The sequence below is a fragment of the Nerophis ophidion genome, linkage group LG13 (assembly GCF_033978795.1).
Source record: "Nerophis ophidion isolate RoL-2023_Sa linkage group LG13, RoL_Noph_v1.0, whole genome shotgun sequence".
Lineage (NCBI taxonomy): Eukaryota > Metazoa > Chordata > Actinopteri > Syngnathiformes > Syngnathidae > Nerophis > Nerophis ophidion.
The window spans coordinates 31,630,343-31,656,359 of NC_084623.1; the positions used below are offsets into that span (position 1 = coordinate 31,630,343).

The 26,017-nt window shown below is 38.3% G+C and overlaps 1 protein-coding gene across 1 annotated transcript in view; it reads right to left on the bottom strand.

Moving 5' to 3' along the window:
• Positions 1 to 6,622: 6,622 nt before the first annotated feature.
• LOC133564448 (A disintegrin and metalloproteinase with thrombospondin motifs 8-like) overlaps positions 6,623 to 26,017 on the bottom strand; it is a 40,166-nt gene continuing 20,771 nt past the window's right edge. The window contains exons 6-9 of the mRNA XM_061918781.1: positions 24,864 to 25,047; positions 16,222 to 16,394; positions 12,263 to 12,438; positions 6,623 to 10,562 (exon numbers count right to left, since the gene is read on the bottom strand). Coding sequence (XP_061774765.1) covers positions 9,818 to 10,562; positions 12,263 to 12,438; positions 16,222 to 16,394; positions 24,864 to 25,047 — 1,278 coding nt within the window. The 3' untranslated portion in view covers positions 6,623 to 9,817. The remainder of the gene's footprint in view (positions 10,563 to 12,262; positions 12,439 to 16,221; positions 16,395 to 24,863; positions 25,048 to 26,017) is intronic.

Here is a 26,017-nt window from a genome sequence, read left to right on the forward strand (position 1 = left end):
CTAGAAATTCAAACTAATTTATTTCCAAGTTAAAAAAAAATTCCAGGATTTTCCATAATCCCTAGTTTTCCAAAACCCTCTTGCCCCCTTTTTTTCTGGTGACTACTCCTTCCACGTTATCCAACGCATTTCAACCAAATTACAGTTTTCCTGGAAATTCAAACTCTTCAACATTCAAACCATTCCACATTCCACACATTCCACTATTCTAGAAATTCAAACTAATTTATTTCCAAGTTTTAAAAAAAATTCAAGGATTTTCCATAATTCTTAGTTTTCCAAAGCCCTTTTGCCACCTTTTTTCTGGTGACTACTCCTTCCACATTTTCCAACGCATTTCAACCGTTCCACAGTAAAAACATTCCTCTTAATTAGGACAAAAAACAAAGTTGTTTTGTAAACAGGAAAAATTCCCGGTTTTCCCAAAATTCCAGGAATTCCGTAATACCATTTCTCAACACAACATGTCACTGCTTCAACTTTTCTCTACCGATTTGAAAAATTCCAACACCAATCATTTCAACTCATTCAGAACATTCATATTTTTTCAGCATTTTCAACAAAAAAATCCTTCCTTTCCCAAAATTCACACACACATTTCCATGAAATTCCCATTGAAATGAATGGGACATTTTTCTAAGTTCCAAACCAAATTACGGTTTTCCTTGAAATTCAAACTCTTCAACATTCAAACCATTCCACCTTCCACACATTCCACCATTCTAGAATTTCAAACTAATGTATTTCCAAGTTAAACATTTTTCCAGGATTTTCCATAATTCCTAGTTTTCCAAAGCCCTCTTTCCACCTTTTTTCTGGTGACTACTCCTTCCACATTTTCCAACACATTTCAACCGTTCCACAATAAAAACATTCTTCTTAATTAGGACAAAAACAAAGTTGTTTTTTAAACAGGAAAAACTCCCGGTTTCCCCAAAGTTCCAGGAATTCCGTAATACAATTTCTCAATACAACATGTCACTACTTCAACTTTTCTCGACCGATTTGAAAAATTCCAACACCCATCATTTCAACTCATTCAGAACATTCATAATTTTTTTAGCATTTTCAGAAAAAAATCCCTCCTTTCCCAAAATTCACACATTTCAATGAAATTCCCATTGAAATGAATGGGACAATTTTCTAAGTTCCAAATCAAATTACTGTTTTCCTGAAAATTCAAACTCTACAACATTCAAACAATTCCAACATTCTAACTATTCTTACATTCATACTACAATCTGTCCTTCAGGAATTGCCCTTTCTAGTTTAGATTGATTTAATAATTACTAATGCATTGTATGCTTATTGGTTGTTTTTGGTTTGTTTTAATAATAGTGAAAGGTGGTTTAACTATTTTTTTGCAATAACAATTTTATTATAGATTTATCTAATGTTTGCTAATTGTAAAAATGTCGATCTTATTGAATGGATGGATTTTATATATCCCACAAAGCAGATATCAATCAATCAATCAAAGTTTATACATATAGCCCTACATCACGAGTGTCTCAAAGGGCTGCACAAGCCACAACGACATCCTTGGCTCAGATTCCACATCAGGGCAAGAAAAAACTCAATCCAATGGGATCACAATGAGAAACCTTGGAGGGGACCGCAGATGTCCTAGGCTGCCCACTAGCTTTCGACCAATGTCCGGACCGCGAGGATGAGCGAAAATTCGTCAAGGGAGATCACAGTGTTTGGTACATGCTCATTCAGCCAGGGCTGCGTGAAGCTCGTCCATCCACTTGCATAACACTAGCTCTGCAGCCCCGTCTCTTCCGCCACATCTCCCCCGGTCTCTCCACGTGGACTCTGGTGAGGCAGAGAGACAGCAGCTGGTCTTCGGTGCCAAAATGGCCATCGCCAAAAGGATTCCCCACAAGCCGAGCCAAAAGTTCACAAAAAAGCACCAAATAGCAAAAAATATATATATTTATTTTTGATCCAACAATTGTAGGTAATAAAATGGAAATATTGTAGTTATTATTTCGTTGATATTATTACAATATTTCCTATTGTTGTGTTTATACTGTATGTTATTTAATTGTTCACATATACGTTTGTTAATAAGAATATGTTTTTTGTCATTCCCTATGTAATTATGATCAACAAATTTAAGGCAAAACTACACAATCCTTTAATGATCTTGAAAATGCTTCAGTACTGTGTAAGTATTGGCGATATTTGTTATCTATTTATTTGGTGTAAGACAACAATGGTAAAGGTCTGTGAAGCAAGATGTTCCTTAAAAACAGCAAGCTTTCTTAACCTTTTTGACCTCGATGCCCAACTTTTCTACTAAAGAGTGCCTTGGTGTCCAATCAAATATTAACACTGAAATAGTTCCGCCCGATTGTAGCTGAGATAGGCGCCAGCGCCCCCCGTGACCCTGAAAGAGAATAAGCGGTAGAAAATGGATGGATGGATGGATAGTATTCTTACTCTTGATTTTAATCCTAGTCAATAATAATATCTAACCTACTTACAGTTTAACAGGATAAACCATGTCAAAGATATGAAACCACATGTTAATCATTGAGAATATTCTCAAATTTAAGTTTAACCAGCCTAAGCTTAAGTTAGGCTAATTAAAAATGTAAGTACAAACCCTGTTTCCATATGAGTTGGGAAATTGTGTTGGATGTAAATATAAACGGAATACAATGATTTGCAAATCCTTTTCAACCCTTATTCAATTGAATGCACTACAAAGACAATATATTTTAAGTTCAAACTCATAAACTTTTTTTTTTTTGGGAAAGGGCTTGTTCACCACTGTGTTACATCACCTTTTCTTTTAACAACACTCAATAAACGTTTGGGAACTGAGGAAACTAATTGTTGAAGCTTTGAAAGTGGAATTCTTTCCCATTATTAATTTATGTAACGCTTCAGTCGTTCAACAGTCCGGGGTCTCCGCTGTCATATTTTACGCTTCATAATGTGCCACACATTTTCAATGGGAGACAGGTCTGGAATGCAGGCGGGCCAGGAAAGTACCCGCACTCTTCTTTATGAAGCCACGCTGTTGTAACACTTGTCTTGCTGAAATAAGCAGGGGCGTCCATGATAACATTGCTTGGATGACAACATATGTTGCTCCAAAACCTGTATGGACCTTTCAGCATTAATGGTGCCTTCACAGATGTGTAAGTTACCCATGCCTTGGGCACTAATACACCCCCATACCATCACAGATGCTGGCTTTTGAACTTTGCACCTATTACAATCCGAATGGTTATTTACCTCTTTGTTCTGGAGGACACCACATCCTCTGTTTCCAAATATAATTTGAAATGTGGACTCGTCAGACCACAGAACACCTTTCCACTATTCATCAGTCCATCTTAGGTGAGCTCGGGCCCAGCCAAGCCGGCGGCGTTTCAGGATATTGCTGATAAATGGGTTTGGCTTTGCATAGTAGAGTTTTAACTTGCACTTACAGACGTAGCGACCAACTGTAGTTACTGACAGTGGTTTTATGAAGTGTTTCCGAGCCCATGTGGTGATATCCTTTACACACTGATGTGGCTTTTTGATGCGGTACCGCCTGAGGGATCAAAAGTCCGTAATATCATCGCTTACGTGCAGTGATTTCTGCAGATTCTCTGAACTTTTTGATGATTTTAAAGACCATAGATGGAAAAATCTCTAAATTCCTTGCAATAGCCCGTTGAGAAATGTTGTTCTAAAACTGTTCGACAATTTGCTTACAAAGTGGTGACCCACACCCCATCCTTGTTTGTGAATTACTTAGCATTTCATGGAAGCTGCTTTAATACCCAATCATGGCACCCAACTTTTCCCAATTAGCTTGCACACCTGTGGGATGTTCCAAATAAGTGTTTGATGAGCATCCCTCTACTTTATCAGTATTTATTGCCACCTTTCTCAACTTCTTTGTCACGTGTTGCTGGTATCAAATTCTAAAGTTAATGCCATCCATCCATCCATTTTCTACCGCTTATTCCCTTTGGGGTCGCGGGGGGCGCTGGTGCCTATCTCAGCTACAATCGGGATTATTTGCAAAAAAAAATGTTCATCTGTTTGAACATCAAATATGTTGTCTTTGTAGCATATTCAATTAAAAATGGGTTGAAAATAATTAGCAAATCATTGTATTCCGTTTATATTTACGTCTAACACAATTTACAATGGAGCTAAAGGGAGGTCCTCTATTCCGCCCACAATACTCCATTTACATTTCACAACTTGAATATTAACCAAGTATTAGTGGTATTTGTATTAGAATGCTAAAACAGACAAACTACTTATAGCAGCATCGTGATCACAAACATATGTGTCTATGTTGACATCTGTGGCTGGTGAGCTGCTTACTCGCCTAGGTACTCGTGAAAGTTTATTCTAGATCATAAATCATGCCTCTCACCTTGATAGTAAAAGGATGAGGGCGTAATCTGACAAGTTGGTAACTTTGGCATCCAGTTTAGTGGTTTCACCCCCTTCCCTTTCATCACGAGGATTATGTGTCATTCTTCATTTAAACTGCAATATAACAACATCCTATCAGTGGGCATTCTAGTGAGAGCAGACCTTGTGCAGTAAGTATTTTTTTGTTATGCTTGTTGGCTTTCATGAAGTCTGCAGTGAGTAGTAATCCGCAGTGATTGTAATAATGGAGTTAGTAAATTGGTGCAGTTTCAGAAACCCCATGACGAACACAATGAATTTAGAGTTAATCTCAGTGTATCTACAAAGCAAATAAAGTCACAGCCCATCTAGGATTGAACAAAAATAAATAAAGTATAAATAAAAACTATTTTATGTATCAACTACCTCATTTATCATTTCCACATATTAATCCTGTACTAAATAACAAAAAAAAAACATACAAATTGAGGTACAAATTATTCAAGAGGGTTGAAGTACTCCCTGACTTCTATGCATCACTGTGTATTGATAGAAAAATAAAAGCTGTGCAATGTGTGAACAATTTCAACAAACCAAAAATAAAAACTTAAAAGACTGACTGTATTGCAGTTAATCACACACTGTTTGCTTTCTTTAAATTTGCACAGAAGACAATCATTTTCACAGAACTACATCAATGTGCAGTGTCTAAAGCAGCATCATAAGTGGGGTAACCAATTGTTTATTTTACATTGGGTCAAGCAGTAGTAGTCGCAGCACCGCATTAACATATAACTTTTGCTTGGTATATTTGCTCGCCCCGGTATTTTGCTTTCCTGACAGAATTGCTATTGCGACATCCAGTGGACACATTTAGTACAGCAGTTTCTTTAATTTAAAAATACAGCACGATTTTACACTTAGCAAACTCATCTTGTGGACCGGATTGAACCTATTTGCAGGCCTGATCCAGCCAGCCTTCCGCATGTTTAACATCCCTGTTATAGACCATAAATCATGCATCTCACCTGGACAGAAGAAGTCTGAGTAGGTATTCTGACAAGTTGTTAAAATTTGACAGCCATTTAGGAATCGAAACTGGTGAGGATGACACAAAAAGACGGTTGAACCCTACCCACCCCTTTTCTTCATGAGGATTATGAGACATTCTTCATCTAAATGGGAATATATGTACATTCCAGCAGTCAGCATCCTGTTGACAGCTGATTTTGCACAGTAAGTGATGTTTTATTATGTTTGTTGTCTCTCATGAAGTGTGCAGTGAGCAATAATCAGTGATTAAGAAAAAAACGAAAACATTGTGATGCGTTTTTTAAATGAATGTGACGCGTACGCTTAAAATTATCAAAATAGGTAAAAATTAAATATTACTATAAATGTGCTGTTTACTACATTACACATATACTTACATCAGGTATATAAAACCTCAACGGAGGGGCTTTTATGTTTTTTTTAATGGTTTTATAGATGCAATTGCGCGGCTCCTATAGGCTCAGTTGTAAGCGGATTTTTGATCGCATTTATTTCACATTTAGAATGCAAAAAAAAACCAAACATCATTCATCGTCATGCCTCTCATAATGATTGTGAACAATAGGCAAAATAAAATAAAAATAAATGTGCTGTTTCCCTTTAAAAAACTTCTTTATGACTTTAGCTTCAGAATTCTTCCGTTTGTTTGATATTGTCGTTACTGCCCCAAGTGGTGATAAAGTGTATTACAACTGTGTACCGCTTCGGCCCATACGGACCACAGCTGAGAAAACAAATATTTTAATACGGCACAACAATGGGCCGCAGCTCTGTAGTTATGCTTTAATTCTTCCTACTCCATCGCTATGTTTAACGGGGTCAAGTGTACATTTGTGATTAGTTTGGATTGTATTCATAATGTTGACTTCTATTGTTTTTTTGTAAATGTTTAAACATCCATCAATCCATTTTCTACCGCTTGTTCCTTTTGGGGTCACGGGGGTTGGGGGGTGCTGGAGCCTATCTCAGCTGCATATAAGAAGTAATATGCAAAGTCCACACAATCCCGATCCCCATGGGTTTTTCTGCAGGACTTAACAGCTCGGACACCCATGTCTTATCGTACTAAACTCCATTTAAATGTTCGTTCAAATTCAAAACATAAACACCTTGTGTTGATTTTTAATAAACATCGATTTTTTGACACCCACATCTCAGAGTAACTTTTTGAAAAAAGTCCAATGAATCCATCTATTGACATAAGTGCGTTTATTTGACAATTTATACAGACGAATCAATCCCGGAGACAGTAGCATCTGCTGCATTAATTACATTTACAAAAAAAAAAGACAGAAAATAAATTAAAAGGAAGCAAAAATGGTCATAAACTGCTATGTTCCTTCATTGAAGGGATAAAGGGCTAATGCTCCCTCTCTTTTTCGCTTGTGACGTACTGTAAATTAACATCAATGAAGACCCTAACATACACATATAAGTCTGGAAAAAGCGTGTTAAGATATGATTGGTAATTCAAATGAAACATGAAAATAATGTTAATTTACGCAACATGTGATAAGTATATCACAAACATCAAACATACTGAATATGGTTTGTAAGGCTGCTACCTACTGCTACAACATAACATAAAATAAACTACTAACATGTCTTTGAATTTTAAACAACTCTTGATAAAAGCTATGAAATACATTTTACAGATCTTGTGATGTTTGGAGTCATTGAAAGGCTTACAAAGAAACCATGCTTATTTTCTGGATTCTAAAGAAAAAAAAATCACATTAACAGTCATCAACAAATGCATGTGTGTAAAAATGAGAAGCAGTGAAACAGGAACACATGAGAAAGATTGAAACAACAACCACCTACATTGATGTGGCCAATAGCTTGACAGTATGTAAGACAAGAGGTACAGTATATTTACACCAAGCTGTGCATTAGTAGGTTTAACCTCTTAAATCCTTATGCTCGAGAAAAAAAAAAGACATATCCAAAATAAATAAAGTTTTCTCTGCATGTACAAGGTCTACATGGATGATCTTGGTATCATCTTACTGTAAATGTGAAATTGTAGATATCTTAGCTACAAGGTAAATGTATTTGCTACGTGTTCAGTGAGTTTTAGTGATAGAGGAATGGTAATTGTACTTTTGGAAGAGCAAAGGCCAAGTTTGTTGCATTAAGTTAAAGTTAAAGATCCAATGATTGTCACATACACACTGGGTGTGGTGAAATTTGTCGTCTGCATTTGAACCATTCCCGTGTTCACCCCCTGGGAGGTGAGGGGAGCAGTGTGCAGCAGCTGTGGCCACACTCGGGAATCATTTCCTGATTTAACCCCCAATTCCAACCCATTATGCTGAGTGCCAAGCAGGGAGGCAATAGGTCCCATTTTTATAGTCTTTGGTATAATTCGTCCGGGTTTTGTAATGACAGTCTCAGGGCGGACACTCTAACCACAAGGCCACTGACTGTTTCAGGAAATTACTCATGAATTATATACTTTTTCCTAGTTTTTGACGTTTGCATCATTTAAGGACTTGTGCTTCGAGTTTTCCTCAAATCAGTTAAGTTGTACATGTTACGAGTGTTTATTGATAACAATAATAATAACCATAGCAACAGGGACGAGCCAGTGGCCCCAGCAATTTAAAAGGTTATTGCCATTTTCCTTTTGTGTGTTGTTATTTTTTTATTGATACAGTGGAACCCGCTTATGTCGGCTCACATCAACCTAAGTGGTTGTCCAGACTACAAAGACACTGAAGATTTTAATAAAGTGCAACTCTCTTATTCGGCCCCCCAAAAAATTTAATCAATGGCCGTATCTTGTTAGGTGCTGTAGTAGAATCTAAGTTAATAGTACTATGCTTTAATTATCAAGCTTACTTTTTCAATGAACAGGAAGTCACTGTGAGCACATTTTAATGCTAATTTTATCACTGTTGTCATTTTACTTGACCCAAGGATGAGGAAGTTAATAATGTGGGTATAAAAACTTAAAATCCCCCCTTTGGCTGTTAAATTTAATGTCAACAAAAACGGTTTACCATATATGTCGACGCTTACTTACGCGGGCACTTTTTAGCAATACAGTTGGACATCGATTTACAAACACCTCTAATTGCGACCTTATCGGTTTACAAACCTTTACATCGTGCCATGTATGCCTTTGTGTATAAACCATGTTTCGGCGTACAATCGCTTCATTCATTCATTCATTTTGCATACCTCTTCAAGCCATCGGGGCTGCCATTTCGATTATTTTACTTTTTGTACACGCTGGCATTGCCATTTTGAAGAAGCTGGGCCCCTTACGTCCCATCTTGTTTACATCCTGTACACACGGGCGCAGCCATTTCAAAGAGCTCCGACAGCGAGCGGCACTTCTTACGTGTTTATTTTGTCAATGGTCCTACCTTGCGCTGGTCAGAGCTGTGTAAGCCTGTCTTAGAAGTCACTTTGTGTGATCAGAAATGCTTTAATTGTGTCTAAACTCTCACAGTCTTGATGTATACCTTGGGGTTTCTGGACAAGTACTTTGAGATAGTGTTTTAGATAGTTAGTCACCTTTAGTTCGAAGATTTTATCAGTGAAAGAGGCTTTGTTCAGCATAAAAGTCTTAAATTGTGACAAGACCGAAAAAGATGTCACGGCGGAACTTAATTACAGCAAATAAGAAGGCACTACTAGGACACTTGTAATAGCGCTGACTACGTAGAGCCACTGTTTGTTTATCACTCCGAAACTTACAGAGTGTTCAACAAACCACAAATATTTGCAGACACGAGGTAAAATTATTATCCTTTTTTTGGTTTTTATTTGCAGCAACATGGTGGTTAATGTGTTGGAGCGTACCAACAAGACGTTTGTGTGATAGCGTTTTGACAAATAAGCTTGCTGTAATGTTGTTGTGTTGTTTGGATAAAAAAAAGATTGTAGATCCAATATATATATTTATATATAAAAAAATATATACATACAGCTATTATAGTGGCTTCAAAGTGTGCATGTTTGTTTGTTTTTTTACTAAAAAAGGGACTTTTGTCGAGACTAGAACCAATTATTCTTGTTTGATTCTTCTGGGGAACTCTGCTTCACTACATGTATGGAAACTTTTAGGTTGACCAACCATGTTCATGAACGAATTAAGTTCGTAAATTGAGGTTGCACTGTATCAATAACATGGTGGATTTAATGATTGTTTGACAAAGATGGATTGTTGTCATAAGCGACAGACTTAGGCGGGTTCCGCTGTATATATTTAGTAAATTAATCCAACCCAAACAGTCAAATGATTGAGTTGTTCATTAGAGTGGAAAAAATAAAACACAGCACCTTCCATAAATGGCAACTCATTACATTCCCGAGGTAGTTTTTCATTGTTTACTTCCAACAGTGGTTGTCAGCAGCCAAAAGTATCACACGTTTTTCAGAGGCACTCGGGGTTGAAGCATTCTCCTGAAACAGGCGCAGGTTTTTTAGTATGATCACACTTCTCTGGTTCAACAGTCTTCCCAGTGTAGTCTATGCAGACGATGCTGCGATGCCGGTGCCCCTGACCACAAGTTTGTGCGCAGGCGGACCAAGGTCCCATCTGCCAGATGGGGCAAGGCAGATCCCCACAGGCCCTGATGTCCAACGGCTTCAATTCTTTATCACAAAGGCTAGAGAGAAAGCCTGTGCTGTCTCTGCACTCCACATTCCTCCTGGACCACCCAGAACCGCAACTCTTGGAGCACTCAGACCACTCCCCAAGCACCCAATCAGAAACGCTGAAGGGATGAATCATATGCAGAGATGGCAAAGAACCCTTTTTCTCTTTAGACTTGTTAAAAGTTACATCTTTGGGGACGAAAAATGAATATCTCACTTTGGGAGCAGTGGTATCCCCTGCTGTGGCCAGAAGTTGAATGATGATGGTCTCTTTTAGCTGCATGAAGCTCTGGATCCTCTCCAACATTGTTGAGGAGCCGCTGTACTTCAACACAGCACCAAGCACAGGGATGTCCTGTTCCATTGTCGATACAGAGAAGTTTCCATTAAGGATGTAGCTGCCAGTCTCTCTCATTATAGCCAGATAGTTCCCATCATGTTTGATTCCTCTGTGGCTCCGCTGTTTGATGTCAATATTGGTTGCACCAGCAGGAATAGTGACAATGTCGCTGTATCCATAGCTGAAAGAAAATCCGAACATCACTCAAATAGTCCATTCATTTTGCAATGCAGTCTACTGAAAATAGGCCCTTTTCCTAGAAACTTTAGCTCCGGGAACTATGGTTTCCGGTAGAAGTGTGTGGTTTGTGTTTCCACCACATTTCACAGTGAAGAGTAGTTTATACATATCAGGCTGATGACATATGGAGGAGTGGTCTACTATATTTCTTACCTCATACCATGTAAATAAACGGACTATATTAGCTCACAGTTCTGTTACTAAAAAGTTAGTAAATTAAATACAAAAGAATAATCTACAAAATGATATGATTTAAAAAATAAAGTGTAAAGAATTGTTCAGAAAAAGTCAGGCTTTTGTCCGCAACAGTCAAAAAGTCGTTTTCTCTGTAAATCATGAATTCATGAGATTCCTTGTGGTCCATTTCAGCTGTAAATAACATCCATCCATCCATTTTCTCCTGCCTGTCCCTTTTGGGGTCACGAGGGCTGTTGGAGCCTATCTCAGCTGCACAAGGGTGGAAGGCGGAGTACACCCTGGTCAAGTCGCTGCCTCATCGCAGGGCCATTACAGATAGACAGAAAACATTCACATTCACATTCACACACTAGGGCCAATTTAGTGTTGCCAATCGACCTATCCCCAGGTGCATGTCTTTGGAGGTGGGAAGAAGCTGGATTACCCAAAGAGAACCCACGCAGTCAAAGGGAGAACATGCAAACTTCATACAGAAAGATCCTGAGCCCAGGATTGAACCCTGGACCTTCGTATTGTGAGGCAATCGTACTAACCCCTGTAGCACCGTGCTGCCGCTGTAAATAACAATATATAAATAATAAATACAAGTGTTTACCTAACGCCGACAACACAAAGACATTGGCTTTAGCGTTAGCTTGTTAGCATTAGCATTCTGTTCACTCGGGTTGAAGGAAATAACTACCCCAATGGAGTGTCACTGACTACTTTCAGAACATGTAATAAAGTAAATAGTTAACGATTAATGCCATTTACCTTCATTCTGCTCGTAGACTGCCTCCTTGTTTCCACAATCATCCAACAAAGTCACAGTAGTAAGCAGCTGAGGTCATTGCTTTGAGTCCGGCTTTATACTTCCTTTGTAAATACGTTTAAAAGAGTCCATCAACCTCTTGTAGCTTTGCGTATCGAAATTAAAGTTTGTAAAAATAATAAACAACATTAAACTGCATTGATAGAGTTTAAAGACAACGGCTGAGTAAAAACACTGCAAGATTAATCCGCTGATCAGCGTTCTTCAGCACACAGATGCCCCACAAAAAATTCCTGCAAGTCAAAAGCTCCATTCGTTCTTCTTTCTCTCAGTTGTCAAGTTTGTTGTAATAGAAATACACAAGAAATGAAAAATAAAAAAGTCGTCCTCGCATAATTTTACTAAAAAGTTTTGGGAACGGCCTCAACAAACTTTGAAAAGTCCCACTTAGTTAGGAGGAACTCCGAAAAGGTTCCTGAAGAACTAAATCCTACTTGGATAGTTTTTGGTGGAAACACAGGGGGAACTTTGTCCCTCCAAAGTTCCACTCTACATAACAACTGACGCTGTGGTCAAAGTTGGAATTGTCACAAAACACATTTTAAAATATATAACACTTAACTGCCCATTGGGGCCATAGGAATACCCTTCCTACAGTAGTGCTGTTGAATAAATAGTCCATTGTAACTTACATTGTCTTATTGTAGGACCCAGTGATCTTTCTACACTTAAGGCCATTTCCTCCACATATTCCACACTTGTCCACTCTCTTATTGGATCCGATGACTTGGTCACAGCCTGCCTTCACACACTGCCCTTGGACGCACATCGACGTGGTGTCAGGACCACAGGGTGTTCCATCAATTACCTACAGAGATATATCGATCCTATTATTATAGTTCACGTGAGAAGGACTTCACATTTTCAGTATAAACACATAAAATAGGGTTTAGATGTTTTTGCACTTAGAGCCACATTCAGAAATATTAAAAGACATGGAGAGAACACTTTGATACATTTTCTACATAAAAGATGCCAAAGGTGTCAATATGTGCTAAATTATCTGAATGACACATCCACATATTGCCTTTGCATGAGAGTTGACAAAGCTAATTGATAACTGTGCAGAGGATTTAGGGATCCTCCGATCGATCAGACACAAATGAATATTAGGCGATTTCCTTAAAAAAAATATTCGATTGGCAAAAAATAGATTGACATTCAAATCCCGATTCTGATTTATTCCAATTCTAAATTGATTTTTAATGTTCAAGAATCTATAAAAAAAGTTTTGTTTTGTTTTGCTTTTAAAGAGTTAATTTTTAAAAAGACATTTTTGAAGTTACTCGCTGCGTGTATACGTAATATGTCGGCAGTCAAGAGGAGCTTTTGTAACCTGTTATGAAAATATTATATCATAAATCTTACACCAAATGAAAAACTGCAAGAATCTGTCTTAATTGAGAATTGTGTTGAATCGAGAATTGATTCTAAATGGAGATATCACCCCAAGAATCGGAATTAAATTGTAAGATGTTGTCAGATTCCTTTCCCTACTTGTCAATGTTGGTAATGCCTTTCAATAATGATCCTTTTTTAAAAAAAACATTTATTATTAGCAGCTAACTGCGCATGTTCACAGTCATACACAGTGTGGAGTCACACCCCTAAATCAATAACCATCACCTCCATTGCGGCATGTAAACAACATTTCTTACAGATATCATTACCCCTGGAGGACTGAAGGACGAGGCTAAATAGGTTACACGTCAAAGCAGACAAGAAGGCATGCTAATGGCTAAAAAATCGGCTTAAATAGTTTAAAAGAACATAAGAAATAAATGCCTGGTAAACGTGTAGTGTAGTGGTAGTAGATGCACCACATTACAGCAGAAAGCTATCAGCTATTAAGAGATCATTAAAATTAATACCAATGGCAGTTTCATTATCTGATCGATATGATACTAAAGTAATTTGATCGATATTTTTATTTTCACAAAATTTGTTTTTTTTCCCTTTTTCGCAATGTTTAGAAACGCAAGTCCTTGGACACGGGAGAACTTTAAAGGCTGAAAAAAAGGATTCAAATGTGCAGTAGATCATTGTTTTTTATTTAGTTTAGTTATTGTGTACTACTGGCTTTATTTTGTGCGAAAAATTGTATGTAATAAAAATACTATCAAACAATATTTTAAATATTAAATTACACTGTCTTATCCTATGTTTTTTTCTTTCGGATTATAATTGTGATTAAAACTTACAGTTAATACATGTGATCCGTATGGGTTGCTCTCACTCATGGATGAAAGGTGTCGGAATAGACCACATGATGTTCTTTAAAGGTGCTGTTTGCAACTTCCTCATAGTAACATTTTTCAAAGCAAAAGATACAACAAGAACACCACTGGCTAGCTTCTATTTTTACTATTAGTGATTTCACAGAACACATTTGTTTCACAATTGTCTATATTTTTCACAATGAAAAAGTTTATGTAATATATTTTTTTATCAGCCCGAATAAAATGATTAGTGTTTATGGTGGTCACTGAGCACTTCACGCGGGGAGCGCATGCATATGTAGAAAAGCAGTCCACGAGAAGCAACGGACAATATGCCGTCATTTTGTTGTTATGATAGAATATACATTCAATGACGGCTAAATCTCGCTATCTAAATTGCTAATATTAGCTAACAACTCCTAAAGCTAATGCGAGTGCATGTGTTACATACGGGAGTAATTAGGTCTAAGAAGCCGTGAGAGGGCGGATATACTTGGTAAAATACATTGGAAAGTTGCTGCCCTCTAAGCATCTGTGTAAATGTTGCAAACAGTCCCTTTAATGTAACATGTTAATCTATCCATCCATCCATTTTATACCGCTTGTCCCTTTCGGGGTCGCGGGGGGTGTTGGAGCCTATCTCAGCTGCAGGGCCAAAACATGTTCATCTGTCTGATAAACTTATATAATAACTACAACCACATCTATATAAGTGGTTAATGACGTAACCAAAACTAGCCATTGCTTGCATAATTAGGTGTGACTTTGGCCAGAGAAATAAGGAGAATGGGAAATAAAGGATTTTTGAACAAACAACACTTTATTGACACTGTTTTCCTTCATCTTTGCATATATAAATGGCTGTATCCTATTAGTTGTGGAAATGCGGATAAAGGAATGGCTGAGAAGTCTACCACACAAAAAGAAAAGATCCTTGGCCCTGAGCTTTGAAGATTGGGAGTGACTTTCCTGTTGCCTCTACCACCTATTATTGTTTGCTTTAAATAATTTTGACATAACTACAAATCTGCTTTTGCAAGTGATAATGATTGAATTATTACTACGACACATAAATATAACACCTGCGTTGAGGTGGCGACTTGTCCAGGGTGTACGCCGCCTTCCGCCTGATTGTAGCTGAGATAGGCACCAGCGCCCCCCGCGACCTCAAAGGGAATAAGCGGTAGAAAATTAATGGATGGATGGATGGAATGTTAATGGTTATGTTTAGGGATGGGTACTGTTCACATTTGAACCGATATGGTACCAATTCCTGTTACCTGGCAATCAATATCATTAGATGGCAGTAGCGGCTAGTCAGTTCAGTCTTTTGCTGTCTTTAGTTGCGCCCTAACTAATACTATAAGTATTGCACTTATTATGTACCAGCTGTTCGATTGTAAATTGCATCTTAATTGTAGTTTTCATTGACAAATTTGGGGGTGTTAAAATTGCAATAAAAAATTGCTAATACTAGCATCCATCCATCCATCCATTTTCTACCGCTTATTCCCTTTCGGGGTCGCGGGGGGCGCTGGCGCCTATCTCAGCTACAATATATATTAGCCTCAAGATAGCAACTTTTTGGACAAGGGGAGCCTGATTTCACTTATATTAGAGCGTTTTGTGAGTTATAATGTCTTTGTTGACATATAAAACCGCAACATTACCTATAAGTAGTTTGGCTGAGTCCGCTCTCAGTGCTGCTGGAGAGATCGGCGATAGCTGAGTCGCCAACCGGGTAGCGTAACATAGTACCGTTGGATTTTACGCGAATCGGTATCCGTTAGGACACCTGGGATTAGATCGGTGTCAAAAAAAGTACAGATTTTGGTACCCATCCCTAGTTATTGTAATTTCAAATATGCATACAATTACAATGTGGTCCATAACATACACTGCATTTGCAGTTTCACATTTCAACATGTCCGAAGAGGACTTTGAAAAAGAAGAGCCAACTTGAGATTCAATTTAAGCAGGCATTTTTTTGTAATAAAACGAGGGCTTAGAATTGTAGTCAACACTGATGACATAGACCTTAACAGGTTGCACTTGATAATGAATACATGTTAATTTTAGAATAAGTAGATGACCCATGAAAAAACAAGTGGCCCGTCGGACGCACTTTTTGGACACCACTCACTTTGCAACTGAGTTGCATAAAATGCAATGTTTGTCATTGGATTATTCAAAAAAAGGTTCAGCTCAGTCCACCTCTATCCATCTTCTACCGCTTGTCCCTTTCATCTTCATAAGTTATATACAGTAAATACTTAATTAAAAAGTAAAAAACTATTTCATGACTCAAATTCTAATCCTTATTTTTGCGTCTAATGTGTTTAGATCGGCTGTGATGCTGATTGCATATGTACCTTGGGTTCGAACACCTTAAATTCGTTACTGCCCTTGGCCCGGCAGAATAGTTTGCATCTGTCCCTGGGAGACACTCCAGCGTACTTTGGTATCCAAAGTTTCATGTTCCCGTTGTAGTCCAGGTAGTTGTGGCTGTTGTACTTCTCACACTGCTCCTCTCGAAAACTCTTTTCTATTAGGAGAAATAAAAATAAAACTTTTTTGAGTGTGATACACAGGATGTATGGCTTCGTATTCAATTCACTAAACCCAATCCAATGTGGTCAGTACATTCGTATGCTAAACCAGTACTTCTTAACCATAGGGCCTGGGCCCATTGTCGGGCCGTGAGATCTTCCTACAGGGCCGCCAAAAAATATCCGTTTCGAAGCTGCGGTCTGTATGGGCCGCAGCAGTACTCAGTTGTAATATACTTTTCCACTACTTGTGGCAGTAATGACAATCTCAAACAAACACAAGAAGTCTGGAGCTGAGTCATAGAGCAGTTTCTTAAACAAACAAATTATGACTAAAGTGGTGAAGCTGTATTTTCATTTGCAATTTAATTTGTTTTTATTTTTAGATTGTATTTATTTTGGAACTGCGTAATTGCATGTAGATGTCCCTCATTTTAAAGTATATTTTGTAGTACTTATTTTTGTAATCAGCCTGACCTAAGCCTTGATGAAAATATTTGTGATTAACACATGCTTTTATATATCATAACTAACATAAATAATAAATATAAATCGTTTGAGGTGCTTACTATGAGGTCTGTCACACCGCTGCCTCTACACCTGGCTGTTATCTACCGCCCCCGAGGGCCCTATTCGGACTTTATCAATGAATTCTCAGAGTTTGTTGCTGATCTAGTGACACACGCCGATAATATAATCATAATGGGGGACTTTAATATCAATATGAATACCCCATCGGACCCACCGTGCGTAGCGCTCCAGACTATAATTGATAGCTGTGGTCTCACACAAATAATAAATGAACCCACGCATCGCAACGGTAATACGATAGACCTAGTGCTTGTCAGGGGTATCACCGTTTCCAAAGTTACGATACTCCCGTATACTAAAGTATTGTCCGATCATTACCTTATAAAATTCGAGGTTCAGACGCATGTTCGTCAAACTAATAATAATAATAACTGCTATAGCAGCCGCAACATTAATACGGCCACAACGACAACTCTTGCTGACCTATTGCCCTCGGTAATGGCACCATTCCCAAAGTATGTGGGCTCTATTGATAACCTCACTAACAACTTTAACGACGCCCTGCGTGAAACCATTGATAACATAGCACCGCTAAAGTTAAAAAAGGCTCCAAAAAAGCGCACCCCGTGGTTTACAGAAGAAACTAGAGCTCAGAAATTATCATGTAGAAAGCTGGAACGCAAATGGCGCACGACTAAACTTGAGGTGCACCATCAAGCATGGACTGATGGTTTAATAACTTATAAACGCATGCTTACCTTAGCTAAAGCTAAATATTACTCAAATCTCATCCACCGTAATAAAAACGATCCTAAATTTTTGTTTAGTACGGTAGCATCGCTAACCCAACAAGGGACCCCTTCCAGTAGCTCAACCCACTCAGCTGATGACTTTATGCAATTCTTTAGTAAGAAAATTGAAGTCATTACAAAGGAGATTAAAGACCATGCGTCCCAGCTACAACGGGGTTCTATTAACACTGATACGATGGTATATACGGCGGATACTGCCCTCCAAAATAGTTTCTCTCGTTTTGAGGAAATAACATTAGAGGAATTGTTACAACGTGTAAATGGAATAAAACAGACAACATGTTTACTTGACCCTCTTCCTGGGAAACTGATCAAGGAGCTCTTTGTATTATTAGGTCCATCAGTGCTAAATATTATAAACTTATCACTCTCCTCGGGCACTGTTCCCCTAGCATTCAAAAAAGCGGTTATTCATCCTCTTCTTAAAAGACCCAACCTCGATCCTGACCTCATGGTAAACTACCGACCGGTGTCTCACCTTCCCTTTATTTCAAAAATCCTTGAAAAAATTGTTGCGGAGCAGTTAAATGAACACTTAGCATCTAACAATCTATGTGAAACCTTTCAATCCGGTTTCAGGGCAAATCACTCCACGGAGACAGCCCTCGCAAAAATGACTAATGATCTATTGCTAACGATGGATTCTGATGCGTCATCTATGTTGCTGCTCCTCGATCTTAGCGCTGGTTTCGATACCGTCGATCATAATATTTTACTAGAACGTATCAAAACACGAATTGGTATGTCAGACTTAGCACCGTCTTGGTTTAACTCTTATCTTACTGATAGGATGCAGTGTGTCTCCCATAACAATGTGACCTCGGACTACGTTAAGGTAACGTGTGGAGTTCCCCAGGGTTCGGTCCTTGGCCCTGCACTCTTCAGCATCTACATGCTACCGCTAGGTGACATCATACGCAAATACAGTGTTAGCTTTCACTGGTATGCTGATGACACCCAACTCTACATGCCCCTAAAGCTGACCAACACGCCGGATTGTAGTCAGCTGGAGGCGTGTCTTAATGAAATTAAACAATGGATGTCCGCTAACTTTTTGCAACTCAACGCCAAAAAAACGGAAATGCTGATTATCGGTCCTGCTAGACACCGAACTCTATTTAATAATACAACTCTAACATTTGACAACCAAACAATTAAACAAGGCGACACGGTAAAGAATCTGGGTATTATCTTCGACCCAACTCTCTCCTTTGTGTCACACATTAAAAGCGTTACTAAAACGGCCTTCTTTCATCTCCGTAATATCGCTAAAATTCGCTCCATTCTGTCCACTAAAGACGCTGAGATCATTATCCATGCGTTTGTTACGTCTCGCCTCGACTACTGTAACGTATTATTTTCGGGTCTCCCCATGTCTAGCATTAAAAGATTACAGTTGGTACAAAATGCGGCTGCTAGACTTTTGACAAGAACAAGAAAGTTTGATCACATTACGCCTGTACTGGCTCACCTGCACTGGCTTCCTGTGCACTTAAGATGTGACTTTAAGGTTTTACTACTTACGTATAAAATACTACACGGTCTAGCTCCATCCTATCTTGCCGATTGTATTGTACCATATGTCCCGGCAAGAAATCTGCGTTCAAAGGACTCCGGCTTATTAGTGATTCCCAAAGCCCAAAAAAAGTTTGCGGGCTATAGAGCTTTTTCATTTTGGGCCCCAGTACTCTGGAATGCCCTCCCGGTAACAGTTCGAGATGCCACCTCAGTAGAAGCATTTAAGTCTCACCTTAAAACTCATTTGTATACTCTAGCCTTTATATAGACTCCCTTTTTAGACCAGTTGATCTGCCGTTTCTTTTCTTTTTCTTCTATGTCCCACTCTCCCTTGTGGAGGGGGTCCGGTCCGATCCGGTGGCCATGTACTGCTTGCCTGTGTATCGGCTGGGGACATCTCTGCGCTGCTGATCCGCCTCCGCTTGGGATGGTTTCCTGCTGGCTCCGCTGTGAACGGGACTCTCGCTGCTGTGTTGGATCCGCTTTGGACTGGACTCTCGCGACTGTGTTGGATCCATTGTGGATTGAACTTTCACAGTATCATGTTAGACCCGCTCGACATCCATTGCTTTCCTCCTCTCCAAGGTTTTCATAGTCATCATTGTCACCAACGTCCCACTGGGTCATTATTGTCACCGATGTCCCACTGGGCGTGAGTTTTCCTTGCCCTTATGTGGGCCTACCGAGGATGTCGTGGTGGTTTGTGCAGCCCTTTGAGACACTAGTGATTTAGGGCTATATAAGTAAACATTGATTGATTGATTGATATCATTTGACAAGGTTTATCTACTTAAACTGTAAGTAAGTTAGATATAATTGTTGAATATGATAAAAATTAGGAGTAAGATTATTAATTCAGTGTTAATATTTGAGAGCGCCACAGGCCCTTCAGCACTGGAAAAGTTGGGCCCCGGGGTTAAAAATATTGAGAACCCCAATGTAGCAGGGGGTTGCTTGAGCCTATCTCAGCTGCAATCGGACGAAAGGCGGCATACACCCTGGACAAGTCGCAACCTCATCGCAGGGCCAACACAGATAGACAGACAACATTCACACTCACATTCACACACTAGGGCCAATTTAGAGTTGCCAATCAGCCAATCCCCAGGTGCATGTCTTTGGAGGTGGAAGGAAGCCAGACTACCGGAGGGAACCCACGCAGTCACGAGGAGAACATGCAAACTCCACACAGAAAGATCCCAAGCGCAGGATAAAACCCAGGACCTTCGTATTGTGAGGCAGACACACTAACCCCTCTACCACAGCGCTGCCCTACTTATCACAATCTAAACCAGGGGTGTCAAACTCATTTTAGACCAGGGGCCACACAGAGAAAAATCTGCTTCCATGTGGGCCGGACTGGTAAAATCACAGCACGATAACTTAAAAATATAAGTTTGATTGTTTTCTTTGTTTAAAAACAGAACAAGTACATTCTGAAATTGTAGAACTCATAATGTTGTTGTTGTTTTTTTTACACTTACATGTTGCAGTTCATAGTATTATATCTTTATTTGTCGTTATTTATATTTTCTGAATAAATTATATGATAATGTTCATCACTCATTGGTGTTTATTTTCAATCTATCAAGATAAAGAATTATATCAAAATCAAATTACAGTATGTTATTAATGTAGTTTGATCATTTTCCTCGACCGATGTACTAATGTGGTTTATTTTGTACATATGTAGCATCATCTACAATGATACAAAGAATTGCTATTGCGACATCCAGTGGACACATTTAGAACAGCTGTTTCTTTCATTAAAAAATTTCCGGTTAATTTTTATACTTAGCAAATTCATCCCGCGGGCCGGCTACAAGCTGTTCGCGGGCCTGATCCGGCCCCCGGGCCGGACGTTTGACACCCCTGATCTAAACAAAATACCCACATCTTAGCTTTGTGCTATTAGGGACAAAGCAAATTAGTGTAATATTTAATAATATATCTGATGAAAAATATTTTTTATTTTCAGGATGAACTGCGGGCAGAAAATGGCACATTGGACACCATTGCCCTAAATCATCCGCCTCATCTCTTTACCACCTATAGTTATGTTTCCATTCTACCAATTACAGTGCTTCTGGAGAGTATTCACAGCACTTCACTTTTTTCACAATTTGTTATATTACAGCCTTGTTACAAAATTAAATACACTTTTGTTCTCAAGATTGTAAAGGCATTACCATGACAATGTGAAACGTTTTTTTTTTATTTGGCAAATTTATTCAAAATTAAAAAATCACATGCGCATTAGTTTTTCCAGCTTCTGCTCCATACTTTGGGAGCAATTACAGCCTCAAGTATTTTTGAATATACAATGCCACAAGCTTGGCACACCTATCTTTGGGCAATTTGCTCAAGCTCCATCAGGTTGGATGAGAAGCGTTGGATTTCATCCAGGATGTGTCTGTGTATTATTGCAGTCATCTTAGTCTATTTAGGTAGGTGACCAAGGTGGTGGTGATGGTCACCTTCCAGAACGACAACCATCTCTGCAGAAAACCACCAATCAGGCCTGTATGGTATAGTGGCCAATTTTTTTAGAAAAAACATTTGCCAAAATGTACCTGACAGACTGTCAGACCACGATAAACATAATTATGTGGTGTGATGAGCCATAGATTGAACTCTTCCCAACAGTGAAGCATGGTGGTGGCAGCATCATGTTGTGGGGATGTTTTACAATGGCAGGAACTGGGAAGCCAGTCAGAATAGAGGGAAAAAATAATGAAATAATATACAGAGAAATTGTGAATGAAAACCAACACTTCTCATCCAATCAAATGGAACTTGAGAGGTTCTGTAAAGAGGAATGGCCGAAACTGCCCAAAGATAGGTGTGCCAAGATTGCGGCCTCATATTCAAAAAGACTAGAGGCTGTAATCGCTGCCAAAGATAGATTAACAAAGTATTGAACAAAAGCTTTGAATACTTTTGTACAGGTGATTTTTTTTATACATTTGCACAATAAAAAAACAAAACAAACAAAACCAACAACTTTTTACATTGCCATAATGGGTTATTGTCTAGAGAATTTTGAGGACACATATTGATTTATTCCATTTTGGAATAAGGCTGTGACATAATAAAATGTGTAATAATTGAAGCACTTTGAATCCAGATGGTTGTTTTTGCTGGATCAAAAAACTAAAATGGCATGTGCATCCAACATTTGTCTTGAAAACTGTTTTAGGCTGAAAAGCCTATATCAGGAATGGGCTATGCAAGGACAACTTGATTTATATATGTATATATATATATATATATATATATATATATATATATATATATATATATATATATATATATATATATATGTACATATTTTAATATCAATAAGAAATTACAATACAGTTGTCCCCTGCTTCAAACATTATGGCTTCACTATATCACAATTCAAAACAAAACAAAACCCAATTTTTTAACGTGTTTTTGGCCTTAAGTGTTGAATTAACTGTTGAATTAAATTTTATGGATTATATGTATTACAGTGCAGTATTTGTCTTATTTTATATTATACTATCATAGAGTTTTTTTTCACTAAGTAGCACTTTAGAAAACACTTGGCTATCCAAGTACAACCATAATGACCAATATTAAAATACCGTGGCGTAGTAGGCCTATGTATTCATAAAAACAAGACAGAGGTTTAATTGAACAGTTATGTTAAATAGTTTTAGCCATTGTAACACTGCGTTTGAATATAGGAAAATAAAACACTGTAATTTCATCAAGTGATTATTTGACGTACCACTAGATGAAGCCTGCATACGACCACAGTTTGAGAATCACTGCTTAATCATATTGTGGCAATCGAAAAAGCTATTCACCAAACGGGACTTCTGTTTCCGGATTTAGGTTAACCATGCTAACAACAATGTCTGGTTTAATCGTCGAGCTATCTTCACAGCGACAATCTCAAATTAACCAAATTTTGGCAGAAAAACTCTTTGATGGAAGTCACCCTCAACTCCTGCCTCAATGACACATCTTTACATTGCTGAACCTTGGAGAGCAATGTCGGACGACAACAGCAAGATGTAGCATCAGACATTCGGTGCAGCACTTCAGGAGACTACTATTAGCTACCATCAACAGCTGTCTTGGCTAAGTGTAGGTTAATTTTCCTGATTTGAGGTACACTTTATCTTTGACATCAAAAACACAGCTTTGGCTTGAGCTATGAGGATTGACAAAGCAGGACACATTGCTCACAAGACAGATTACTAACAAGTAAACTAATAATGGTAGCTGCTACTGTTGACAACGCTTTTGCAAAACTCCACACACCGGTGTTTCAGCACATGGGAGCCCAGTTCTAGCTTATAGGAATTAACCAGGACATGACAAAGTATTTCCACGTCGTGGCCTTGTTTTAGTGGCCAGGTGATGGCCTTAGACACGTGGAGGATCCTCCAGGCTACCTATGAGTACTGTGATCTACAATAAAACACACTCAAGGCTGTAACAAGTGTAAGTGGGACTACATGGATGTTATTTCATGTTTGGAGGGCTCAAACAATGTTAAAAAACATATTTAGAAGGTCGGAAAAAACTTTTATGCTCCAAATATGAAAATATTAAATTTATTAAAGACAATCCTACTTTGTGAAAATTTGGTTATCACGGTAATGTACAGTACCTTTAAAAGGACTAGTGCATTTTTTTGGAATTTTGTCTATTATTCACAATCCTAATGAGAAACAATAACACATATGTCTTTTTTCATGCATTCTACCTTGTAAATACATGTAGAGTCAGCTTACAATAGAGCCAATGGGAGCCATGACGTCATTGCGTCTCTTGCGTTTATTCTGACCAAAAAACCCAATAAATCAAAAAAGCGCCAACAATACTCCATTTGCATTTGGTTACCTGAATATTAACCAAGTTATTGCGATATTGTTGGCTCTCGTGAAGTCTGTCATGATAATTAGTGTTGTAGTTGAAGGAAAAAGTGAATGTTGTGATGCATTTGTGATATTATGCACCACCCGATGCTTAAAATGAGTTAAATATGAAAATATTACATGTCAATATGAATGTGCCTGTTACTACATTACACGTATATAAAACTTTAATGGAAGTGTTTGACCCTGTTTTAAACACTATATTGGCTGAATCGAGCGACTGCCATAAGCTACATTGTAAGAGGACCTTTGCTGTAATTTATTTACTAGTTTGAGTGCATCAAAAAATTTAAAAACATATGTGTTCTTGTCTTACATAAGTATAGTGAATAACGGGTAAAAAAAAAAAAATGCAGTTCTTCTTTAACTGTGATAAGTTAAAGCGAGTGGCGACTATATGGTCAAGTTTGTGCCTTATTTATTTATATGGTTTTTCGTGTCAATTGTCTAGTACCATTAGAATTTAGATTTTTGACTGTTGACCATTGTGTGAAAGCCTCATTATGGAACATTACCAACCCTGGATCTGACATGGCCCATAAAAAATACAGATCTGCCTAAAATCTTTTAATTCACACTTAACATCCCTATTTAGGACTACCAGAGCAATTGTCCCTATAAACATTTTTTAAAGTTCCAGATAAAAATTACACATTATATTTAAAAAATAATTAAATGTGTTCCTCACCATTGTTGCTACAGGGCTCTGTATTGCAGGACTGGTACTGAACCCTTAGTCCCTCACAGTATTTGCCCCCATTCTGAGGCTCAGGGCTTGTGCACTCCCTGTTGGAAAACTCCACTCCACCTCCACATGTCCTGGAACATTGCTGCCACGGCCCCCATGTGCTCCAGCCCCCATCCACAACCACCTGTGGTAAAGAAAAAAGCAGAAAAACAGGCAGTAGTTAGAGAGCTTGGTTGACACAGGAAGTCTTAACTGTGCAGACCAGACCGCAGTCTGGAGTTTCTGGGTCTGAGGCTGCTGTGGGTTGGCATGCCGTGATGTCAGACTAATTTTGTGTTGAAGTTCGGCACGCGTCAACTGTCTATCTGAACCCACATTTTTGCTACATGTGTCACTCACTACATGTGGAGCCTGCCGGGCTTCTACTTTATGTGGCAAAATGTTAAGTGTGTGGGCATTTTCCAGAGGTTTACTGACTTTGGGCAAACTCAAATCCCAGCTGCCACTTTGTCTGGGTGCAATAACAGATGTCTGATGATAACACACGCAGAAGCTATTCAGTCAACCTAACTACAGTTGTAATGAAAAACAACTCTTGGAAAATTAATTGTAAATATATATAACACACATATCATTTTGGTTGAACGCTGCTCAGTGCTGCAACATCAGAGCCATTAGGCAGAGGTGTCCAAAATGCAGCCATTTTTGCCCACATCTACATATTAATACAATAAATCATCATCACAGAAATAATATTAGAGAGTTCACATATTTTACTTTATATCACAAAGTTACTTTATATCACAAAGTTAAAATACGGGTAGGTCATTCAGATAGCCTAGCATTTTTTGACTCACATTTTATAGCCAAATTGCCAAAAAAAGGCATTGACTGTTTCTTTAAAAAAACTTAATGGTGTCCATACTGCACATATGGTAGCACATCTTCTAAAACATTTTCAACCCTAAGGTGCCATCACAACATGTCATTTACAGTTATATGAAATAAATAATCAGTGGAGTGCCCCATTTTCCTAAATGACAGGACGCTTTTTTAGAAATTTTACCGCTAAAGTATTCAAAGCCGCTTCCTGCTTATTCACTGATAAGAATATAATGGAAAATGCTATGGTGCAGTAAAATAGTGCTTGTCTC